General features: G+C 45.4%; 1 protein-coding gene across 1 annotated transcript; it reads left to right on the top strand.

Moving 5' to 3' along the window:
• Positions 1-4,762: 4,762 nt before the first annotated feature.
• On the top strand, positions 4,763-5,879 carry LOC6551481. The gene has a single exon (XM_001978478.3). The coding sequence runs from the start codon at positions 4,845-4,847 to the stop codon at positions 5,586-5,588; it is 744 nt and encodes a 247-aa protein (XP_001978514.1). The 5' UTR covers positions 4,763-4,844; the 3' UTR covers positions 5,589-5,879.
• The last annotated feature ends 5,682 nt before the right edge of the window (positions 5,880-11,561 follow it).

Consider the following 11,561-nt stretch of genomic DNA (forward strand, 5'->3'; position numbering starts at 1 on the left):
GAAACTCGAAATCGAAGGGGCGGAACTGGGCGGCGGGGGAGTGGCATGTGTAGTGGGCAAAGCCGCTTACCAAAGTGCCACAAACTCACCTGGAATGCGCCCCAATGTGACGCATGTAGGGACTTTTCCAAGCTCAAAGGGAAACCATTCACCAGGAATGAGGCAGGATTCGCAGGACTCGTTGCCGAGTTGGGATGCCATCGTCCTTGTCCCACCTATTAGTACTTCATCAGGCGAGCACTTTGTAAAACATTCTTTGCAAACTATTACACGCATTTCATTGCCATTTATTATATAAATATGTTGCATGCCCCAAAAGGGCGCTCCACTTAGCCCCGATGAGGAATTCTAAGAGGGAACTGGCCAGGATTTCGATGTGAAATGGAGTACTTAGCGCGTCCTTCTTCTGGCGGCCAACAAAATCACTTTAAACCTGGCCAAAAGGAACAAAACTGCGATGGGCACGTAAAGTGGCCATCGTAAAACCAGAGTCCAAAAGGCGGGGGCGTGGCGGATAAATGGGGAACGCCTAATTGTTGGGGGCACTCTCGGTCATAGAAGCATTTGGGCATTCGAGCACAACTGTACTTAAGTGATGTACTTAGTGGAGGGCCTTGCAGCTATCACTTACGAGCCCATAAAGCGCACTATGTCTTTTTCTGAGTGTAGTTGAATACAGATACAGCTGAAGAGCGTAGTTTGCTTTGTGTAGTTTCTTTTCACTTTATGAGATTTTGGTTCATGATTAACTATAAAATTTCCTCTGATTTGGTAAAGATTTCAGTCTGCAACTATGTGCACAATGTGGTACTGTACTTCATGCCGGTTTATTTGCCAAATTCACCTGCACGGCCGACCTAAACTTGTCGACTTCTCGCGGTCAAGGACTCGCGAGCACCTGGTCCTCTGGCCAAATTATCCTGGGCAAATCCAGGACCCAGCTGCGATGGCATCAGGTGATCGGTGATTGTCGAAATTAGAGCCTAAGTAGCCTCGCCCATTTGCGGAACACATGTGGATCGTTCGTTGGATGTCCAGTGAGAGATGTTTTCACTGTATTTCCCCCGGCTCAGTGCGTCAAGAAATTCCCAAACAGGATGCGGAAATACCAACCAGGACACGATGGCACATCGGTGGGCCTTTCCGAGCGCCCAGCGATTTTGGTGCGCGACTTAACTTGACCCTGTCGCGGCTTCAACAAGTGCGCTGCTCGAATCATCATCATCATCGAGGTACGAGTGTCCGTCCTCAGGATCTGTATCTGTATCTGCATCTACACATATCTATATCCATGCGATATCTACCTGCCCGATCTGGGCCTTAGCACGCGGTACGGTTTATGGCTTTATGGCCGTGGCCAAGGAGTTGCCGACGATACACGGAAAATGCATTTTGTAAACAAAATGCGGCCTCCATTCTCATTTCCACTTTCACATTCTCACATCCCTCCCAATTTTCCTGCCTCCCTCCTCCCTCGTTTATGATTTGTTGTGTTGTGTTTTTTGCTGTTTGCTTGTTTGTTGTCACCAGAAAGTAAAAAGAGGGAAAAACTGAAAATGATTAACAGAAATTGCATTGATGCTCCTGATCGCAGATGTCCTGCGACCGCGAGAGTCCTGGAAACGGTCATGTCCTTGCCATTGTCTTGGCCCTCCCATCCTTGGCTGTTTTTTTCACTCCCTGCCCAGCTGCCTCAATAAAAAAACCGAGTCGGATTCCAGGACAATTGCTTGGCTTGCACTTGTGCCAAAAAGTTGCATTCAACTTCGTTCAGTACGCCGGAAAAAATCGGGGCCACATTGGATTTTATAGCACGTCTACTTTTTAGCTGTTGCAACAGGTACGTTGTTGTTGTTGAGCCGAAAACAATGAAGGGATCCTTGAAGCACTTCACAACACATAAAGTAAACCATAATGTTGGAAAATAACAAATAGATGAGCATCAGCATAATTTGAATGGTAAACTGCTGGCAGTTGGAAAAGTAGCAAATGGAAAAGCACTTGATTAAGCTTCAACTTTTATGCTGTTCCTGCTGTTCCATCTTATTTTATTTTACAATGTCCCCCATTTTCACCCCAGTTCGGTTTATCCCCTCCGAAATCATTGTGCCAATGGCATTTCAATTTCGTGAAATTTCCTAGGGGCTTCGTGCGGAATCCTGTGCATCCTGTGCATCCAGTCAGTTCGCATTTAATGGCAAGTCAACTGGATAAGTCGAACTAGCTTTCAATGGAGCTGGGCACTGCGGACGACAGGACATGGATTACTTTGATTTCAGCAACAAACTTGCGATTTTGTCCAAATGCTTGGAATCTCAACCTCGATACGATTGCGCCTTTGAAGCAAATAAACTGCGCACTCTGCATACACGATTGATGCACTGTATCGGATGGATTAAGAGCTCTACAGTTTAAAATATGCTACTTTCGGCAAGTGTTTCCCATGTGAGTGCCTCAAGCAGGTGGTGAAGGAAGGAATTTCAACCCATTTTATTATATAAGTTAAAGGCACAAGTACAGATACTTCGCTCAAGGAAAATACATCACGAAAATGAGAGCTGGCACTTGAGTAAACTACACATGCAAAGGCAATGAGCAAGTCGTAAGTTTGTTTTGCATCTTACTTAGCTAAATTGTCAAGGGTCATTTCCCATACGTGCCTTTTCCCAATTTCGGGTTCCCTGTATCATTCGAGTATCTGTATCTGTATCTGTATCCTTCATCTACTACATGCTCTTCAAGCTGTTTCCGGGCGCTACTAGCAACTCCACAGATGCCATTTTCCCAAGCCCAACTGAGTCGAAGCTAGGGGCAAATCACATGCCACACACAGAGAGAATAGAATACCTATATTTGGTGAATAGAAGTGACTTATGTAACAATGTTAAATGTGTATTTTTCCAGATTTTATAGTTGACTTTGTTCACTTTAGTGGACCAAAGTACACCAGATTTTCCCTCTTGTTCTAAGGCACAGCGCTCACTGTATTCTTGGGTCACTTGGAGCTCTTCGACTTCCGTTTCCGCTCTGGCATCGAACATGGAGACCTACCAAAATGGAGAAGCGTCACGTGCAGCGAACAAATGCCCGAATTACGTGACTGCCAAGTGCGGATGCGAGTGCGGATACGAGTGCGGATGTGAATGTGGATATGATTGTGGATGCAAATGCATATTTCGATGCAGGATACGGATCAAATTCGCCAAGCAAGCCGTGCAAGCCAAACAGACGGAGAGCGGGAAACTCCGTCAAGGAAAATAGGGGAAAGGCGAGGAAATTCCGCTGAGCGTTTTCCCAGCCCAAAAATGCGGGAATTTCAGCGATTGCGTGTGAAAATGCAACAAGAAACCAAAACAGCAAACACCAAATGTGCGATAGTCAAATGAGGCCTGAGGTTGGCCAGTTGCTCAGTTGGTCCGAAACAAAAGCCAAGTTTGTTTCCCCTTAAAACCGAAAGCAGAACCCGTAGGTTGTTAGAAGTGCCATGGGCAAACGGACCCCAAAGGAGGCACCGATTATCACGTGCCACTGCAGTTGCATTCCGTTGTACACAAGGACATAAGCACATAACATAGGGGCACGAGCTCTCAGATAGGGTATCCTAGTTTCAGATCCCACGTGTTCATGGTCTTAGCCTGGCTGGGTCTGGCTATCTGAAATTTGCATAAAGATCACAAGCATAAGAAAGCTGGATAAAATGCATCAGTGCTTTAATTATAAATTAGGCAAACAAATGTCTGTAGTTATTACATTACGTTCAAACCACAAATTCACTAATTTGATTGCTCAAGTGCAATTGAGTGCAATTTCAGTCTAGTTTAGGAATACTACGAGTAGTCAAGGAAGGTTGAGCACTTTTAACTCGCCGAAGTAGCTTTGCGATCCGTTTGTATAAAAGAAAATGCTATTTAAGCCCCACTTGGAATCCCAAGGGCCATTCATCGCCAGCGCTTCATTGAAGTGCGAAATACTTTCCCAATCTTCATTCTCCATTTTGCCCATGTCGATATTCACTTGCATCCAGATGCCAAATTCGCTTTCTGTTGGCCTTGAGTAATACGTAGAGGCCAAGAATGGGAGAGCCGTTCCATTGAGGAGTTTTCTTTCGAAATAGATCGCAGTCGGTGCAGCTGTGTGGCATTTCTGGTTTTTGATTCGGTCGGGAAAAGGTTCCATGTCCCGCGGATTCGAGACTTGTGGCCGGCGTCAACGGCGTTCCGAGGACTGCGCCACGGCGTTTACACAACAATTGGCCATGGCCAGGACCAAGGATGCGGCCAACACAATGGCCCAAGGACACCAAGGACGACCAAGATGACTGAAATCATGGCTGTCGGTACATCAGCCATATAACTGCAGCCATAACTCATAGTTCTGCAAATGAAAAGGCTGATAAAACCGAAAAGGGTTATGGCCAGGAAAATATTTGAAATAAGAAGATACGAAACAGCAACAGTAGGCATTACGACTGGCCAACCTTAACTCGTTGGCCAGATCGAAAGTGCTCGAATCAAGGACGTTTTGAGCAGGATCTCAGGTACCCTCGCACTCTCGCACTCGCCGTGTTTTTGGCCAAATTGCCGGGCCATAAAGTACGCCATAAAATACGCGATTTCATGAAATCCCGTTCGCGGATTAGGCCAGAAAATCTGAAAATATCTGAAAAACTAATCAGGTAGCGCATGCAGTACGGGTGATTCCAGGAACCCAGAGTTCGCGGCTCTACCTGCCGGACATATAAAAGCCCGCCGGTTTATGGCCATGCAGAACAGTTGACAAGCAATTGTCAAGCGAGTAACATCTTACCAGAGTTCACTGTACCCATATTGAGACAAGCCGAAAGCATGGGTTGTTGTGCGAGCAATCTGAAGCTCAAGGAGCTGAGCAGCCTGAACAGCAGCATCTATCTGGCATCTGGAGCATCCGGGTCCAGTCGCTCCCAGAAGCGCTTGTACAGCAGTCGAAACAGCAGCGGAGTGGGCAGCAGCAGCGGGAGCAGCAGCTTCCCATCCTCGAGCCGCAGCATCTGGAGCCGCGCCAGCCAGCCAATTTGCGATGATTTCGCAGAGCAGCCCCAACTGGACAGATCCTGCGGTTACTACACCTGCAGCAGCGCCAATTCGTCGCCGCGCAAGGGCCAGGAGCACGACGAGGAGGATGGAGTGCTTATGCGCACACAGGACATGAGTGCGTCCTCCCGCGAATCCACAGAAGCCAGCCAAATGGTGGGCAACCTGGAGTGGGAGATGTACATGATGCAGCAGGCGCAGCGCATAATGCCCAAGACCTCGTCGCCGATTTGCCACCGAAGGGATAATGGTCAGATGCCTGCCTCTTCGTACCAGAAGTGGAGGAACTATCTGCAATCGACACCGGCGCACATGCTGCACAATGTCACCCACATTCCGGAGGCCATTGCCGGCCACTTTTGCCCCGTCAGCTTTCCGGGCTTCAGCGACCTGGAGGAGATGGAGAGTGCGGCCAAGCGGTTCAAGGTGGATCTCGAGAAGGAACCACTGGAGGAGCCCCTGTACACCACCTACCAGCTGCTGGCCGGGCACACGCACACCATATCCACAGATCTGTGAGACGACCCATCCAATCGCTCCATCTCCGCCTGGTTCGGAATGGTTTGCCGATTCGTGGAATCCCGGCGAGGACTGGCAACAGGTGTGCCAGCTGTCAAACAGTTGGACAAATATTAATTACAAGCCCGCTCGATTGCATTGCCCAGCAATGGCAATTCGGCCCAAGCGATTTTACAAATATGCACCTTTTTTTTGACTGTATATCATACAACCTAGACTTAAGGACAGGACAATCAACGATGTGTACGTTGTTGGATAATCAAATTATGCTCGCAAATATATTTGACAAACTCTAAGCTATTGACTTTTCAATCAAACTAATTAGAGGCGGCAAAGCCATTTTCCCAAAGAGCAACCAGTTGCCAGTAATTAAATGTAGAAAAATTCCTGCAAAAAATACTTGATTAGACAAAGTGCAAAGCCAACATAAATTACAGACAATTTTCATAAAATACTGATATTAATCAGGATGAATTTCCCAATAAAATGTCGGATGCTTTGCTCATGAAAATGTAATATTTGCTTTCGCCAAGCGTCGTGTTTGCAGAACTTTCATCGCAGCGCATTAACTGATTGCCGGCCACAAAATGTTTTAATTGGGCTTTGATGATTCGAAATTCAACAGCCGCCACAAACCGCAGAGAAGGCTGTCCGCAGAATGGCGAAAAGCCGAAGTTTTGGGGCTCATTTCATATTCAAATCGATGCAAAGAATTGGTAGCACGCCGCGCGTAATTACGCGGATAAATGTGCATTAATTAGCGCAGGCCGACTAAAGCCAATCTAAATTGAAATGGAAAATTATAGAACGAAGCCAGAGATAAGCGAATATGGATTACGATATGCGGTTTTGCGAATATTTGGCTGTTTGCATTTTTAATTTGTGTAGCCGGTTGGCTGGGAATATGTTATGTGGTTCAATTATAAATGCTAGCTATCGCGAAATGTATTTCAATTGAATGTTCTCGTAATTTTACAGCTAAGTAGGCAGTTCTGGGTCATTTTGTGCCCAATCACTGGAAGCCAATGCTGGAAATCCGACTACCCTGCCTTGTTTACAGGGTGTCGGTGGGCAGTATCGATTTTAGTGGCTTGTCAAGTGTCCGGGTGCCCACTTAAGTTTATCCCCTGCCCCCCTCGGCGCACCTGAGGTCCTCGCATTTTCCTGACATATTTCCCGCTCCTTTGGCCCCTTGACAAAGGAATGAGATGGCAGCAATGTGTAAAGTGGCGGGTGAGAGAGACGGACTGCTGGGTTACTCAAGTAGTTGGGTTCGCATCGGTGAGTTGCTATAATTGGTGCGGACTCTCAATTGTTGCAGCAATCAGTCAGCCATTCAATCATTCAATCAATGCCTTCGACCACTGTGCACTAAATAATTTTACGCGGCAACAGAGAGGGGTATATGGCAGGGGAAAGAGAGCGCTATATGTCAGGCAAAAGAGAGGGGCACACCGGCGTTGCACCTAATTGCAAGGCGAAAAGGTTGGCCAGTAAGTGCCACGTTGACTATTGCCACACTTTTTCACCCACTCCAAAACTTTTCACATCGCACAAGATACATACGAGTATGTAGGAAAATGTGGAAAGCTTTGCAGTTCGAGAATAAAGAACAGGGTCGAAATTAAAGCCGCGTTGATGTGTTACAATTTTCTTTATTTAATGCAGCAACTTTTGCGCCGCCCGACTTTCATGAGCTGCACATAAAAGTGATGTAGAATTATTAAGTTTTTCCTCTTGGCCTGCTGGCTGCCATAAAGAACAAGTGAAGCCAAAAAAACAGAACCTCGCTCCAGGGACTGTTCCATTTTCCATCTTTTTCGCTCCGCCCATCTGGCGGAATAATAAATAGTAAATGGCGCTATTTCATAGGGAATTTATGGGCAAGGAAACTGCAAAGAAATAAAATGGAGATGAGAGCGTCGTTCTATAGTGTGGAAAATTGAAATAATGTATTATATTCTTGCCAAGCTATGAATTCATTGCGAGACCATCATAAAATGTGAGCAAAAACGCGAAAATGAATCCCTCAGCAAATGATAATGAGCAGTTAAACTAAAACATGAAATGGCCAAATCCTCTTCTAGACCACCATTTGCCAGTCACTTCCGCACACCTTTTTCCACCCATTAAATCGGACCCATTGTGAGTTAACCTCTGTCCTGCCCAAGTCCATGAAATATTCAAGCCGACATTGACCCTGGAACCTGGCACAATTCCTGACGATTCTCCCCCATGAACTTCTCCAACTACAGGGGCAAAAACTTTAAAGTGTCAAACTGTTAGCATGCTAGCACGTGGAGGAGGACGAGCAAAATATCCGGGTTAATTCAAACTATTCCGGGCCGGACCGGGCGTATGCATAATTTAAGAGCCACTAGACTGGCACCGAAAGAAAACACATCAATATTGGCACACAAAGTTTTCCTTGTAAAACTTTATGCTGCGACTGGGCGTATGGGAGTTTTCTATTACATAAGCTTGCTATTTGTTGAAAACTAAATTTGTCTAAACTATCTTTGCATGCCTAGATCTTCAATTGAATCTCAATAGTTGAATTTGCAAGTGCCGCCTGCATTGCACGAATCTTATCAGTGAAAATGTACGGTTTTCAGCCACTTTACTTACCGTGTGTCCTGGGACAAGGACATGGACGAGGTGCGGAGGAAGCCAAGGGACTTTGCTGCCGTTTGACAGCCGCAAGTGTTTGGCTGACTCCAACGCGGCACTTGAGCCTCGTCGAGTGGCGGACAAAGCAAAGTGGTACGGAAAAACAAGAGGCGCGAGGCTGAACAGGAGCAAAACTGAAGTGGTTGGTCCTGCGGCAGGACCTCAGCACAGTATGCACAATGCTGCCCGATCCGATGGCCCAGATTTGTGATCTTAGGCCCTTTTAGGTATGAGCCGCTGGCAGCGCAATCCGCTCTAATTACAATCTGGCCACAATTGAGGATTGCTCGCGTTGCGTGTTACTAGTCTGCTAGTCTACTGAATCCATTGAATCCATTGAATCCATGGAATTGAAATCCTCAGAAGATTTGCCTAATCGGCAACCCCTTAACCCCTCCCCCCGCAAGGCGCGTGCTCTGCGGTGTGAAATCTGGTCGAAGATTAACGCGGATCTGCCCAACCGTACATACCTTACACTCCTTGTGTGCGTAGGGATCAAGTGGCCAGATTAGGGATTCCGTGGCGGGGTGGGGTGGGGAGGGGCGGGGTAGATGGAGAGCGGGCGGTGGGCGTGGTTAAATCCTAGTAAATCCATCGGCGGGATTAGGACATCTTGCGGTTTTAATGCCAGCCAGCCAGCCAGCTAGCCACCAAACAGCTGTGGCCATCTAAGCCACATTTAAGCCATTTAGAGGCGCTGATGAATTTATGGACCGTCCAACTCGGCGAGGATGTCACATTCAGAGCTCCGGTTTTAGGCTCACAGTGTACACTTTATCACAGGGTATTAAAATTTCGATACAAGTCGCATGTCGCATAAAAGGAACCCAAAATGCGCAAAGTTGTACGACTTTGATATTTAGGTGAGTCTGATGATATGATAACTTTGGTTGGTTGCCACAAAAAGACACCATCATCATCTTATTTCAAAACAATGTATCTTCAGTATCCCAAGATGTGAGATACAAGATGTGAGATCCCAAAAGTATGCAACAGAAAATGAAGGTGTTATGTTCAGTTAAAGGACGTGAGCAAGTTCGTTGCCTACTTATAAGGGGCAGCAAAAACTGAGGACATAAACTATATTACTTATATGAAATATATTACGGAAAACTCAGAGAGACTTATATGTTTAATGGCAATGTTATGGTACTAGTACTGCATGTACATATTCGTCGCTTTATAATAATAAAAAAAAAATTATAAGGCCACCAAGAGTAAGTAAAAATTCGACATATGAAAGCAAGCTTTCCTTTTTTTATTGATTTCCCCCATGTGTGTAAAAGAAAATCAGTGGGGTGTGGGCACAGGAGCAGGGAATTCGATGCGTGCCAGTGGCAGCATCAAAACTCCGTGTGGAGAATTGGGGGTTTGGGGAGTTGGGGAATGGGGAATGGGGAATGGACATGGCCATCGTTCACTGATGGATAGTTCCCTTGATTGGAGCTGGCAGCAGGGTTGCCACCATCGAAATTGAAAGCCAAGTAAAACAAACAGAAAACACATTCCTCGTTTCTCTTTTATTTTGGTGCTCAAACAAACTCAATTATGTTTACAATCTGGGTGACCACCGAGTTACCCATTACAGGATTGATGGGATTTTGCTTATCAGCACTGAAAAATGATTCTATAGTGCAGTCAAAGTAAGCCAATATCACAGAGTGCATTTGGAAGTAGAAGACTATGACCTCACAAAACATTCATCTAATCTGTTTAAGTACCTAAACCTTTCGCTTAACCACAGGGTATCTAATGCTGTAATAACTAATGATATCGGGTGGAAATTGGGGGCCAAGGGAAAAATTGTAAACAAAAGAATGTCAAAACAGTGTGCGCCTCCATTTTCATGTGCGGAGTGTGTCAAAATCACATTAGATGCTGTTAACTTTTGGCAGTGACTGTGTTTGCTTGGCTCGCAATCTTTTTTTCGGTTTCTGGTCAATTTGTTTGTTGGCCCGCAAATTGATTGATTGCTATTGATGCCTGATTTGTCCTTAACCCTCACACACACCATGTCCTTGCCCTTATCCTTATGACTCCATCCATTTTTGTTTTGCTCTTCCGCGTTTCGCTCAGCGAAGATTTGTGGTCATCCCAAATGGGTTTTCTGTAGGCCCACTAACTTACAGCCGACCAAGTTAACTGGTTGATGGTGTCCGGTGTGTGTGTGTGTGTGTGTGTGGGTGATTGAGTATATAAGTGTTATTAACTTTGGCTTACACTTGCCTTGTGTAAACTTTGTAATCCACCCAGGGCCGAGGATGATCGAGTGAGATTGATTTTGTGGCAGATGAGAGGCTTTTCCCATTTGAATTCGGAAACTCAACTCTAAAGGGTTAACTACAACTTATTCGAACGAATTCTTGTGCAGTACAATCCAATCTATACAGCTAGTAATACCTTAAATATAAATCAATAATATTGCTGCCCTATGAAATAAATAAGGACCCAAAAAGTTAGACACCTGGAGCAGCTTGAACTTTGATTCGCGCTGCTTTATCTCAATTTCGAATGCCAAACTTTGGCGAAATGCGCTTTGTCAGCTTGGGGACTAACCTTTATTGCCATTTTCCATTTGGCCCAACCCTCGGTAAACGTATTCTATTCTATCCTTCCTATCCCCGGGGAATTCGATGACACCTCAGTGCGTGACACACAGGAAAATGTTTTGCAGGACACACCGCTTTTGTCCTTTGGTATGTGCAGCGCAAAAGGGAAAACGCTTGATTTGCATGCGGGAAATACACATTTGAAAATAGAAAGGGTTAGGAAATATTCCCAGATGCATTTTTATGCCCTGAAGGGGTTAAATAAAAAAGTACGATTTTTATGCCATTTTTCCATTTACTCATTTTGTTTGCTGCCATTTTTATGGTATGCAAACGTGTTGGCCAGGTCGTAAAAGCCATTTTCAAATGCAGCCAGGTAGGAATTGAAATGAATTGAATTGCGCGAGCCGTGGAAAATCCAATGGGGGATAACTCTGATGGCGCGCTTTATTGAAAACTGCAAATTCAATTTGTCACTGGCCTTTGACACTGACACCGAAAAAGGCGAATCAATAATTTATTTAAAAATGCGTAATTTGCGGAAGGACATTAATTAAATGCCCGCCACAAAATGTGCAATTACACGGGCTGTGGTGGCAGTTACTCAAAAATATACGTATCCTTGCTAGCAAATAAACAAATGTACGTGCTGCAGTTGTAGTTTGTTTCCCATTTTATTGGACACTTAACAAATGACTGCAAATAAATGGAATTTTCTGTAACCCCAGAGGAATCGAATGCTCCTCTGGAATTC

The sequence above is a fragment of the Drosophila erecta genome, unplaced genomic scaffold, assembly GCF_003286155.1.
Source record: "Drosophila erecta strain 14021-0224.00,06,07 unplaced genomic scaffold, DereRS2 tig00000126-arrow-pilon, whole genome shotgun sequence".
Classification (NCBI taxonomy): domain Eukaryota; kingdom Metazoa; phylum Arthropoda; class Insecta; order Diptera; family Drosophilidae; genus Drosophila; species Drosophila erecta.

Bases quoted from the DNA above. Each gene is read 5' to 3' on its own strand.
- LOC6551481 (XM_001978478.3), top strand. From the start codon at position 4,845: ATGGGTTGTTGTGCGAGCAATCTGAAGCTCAAGGAGCTGAGCAGCCTG.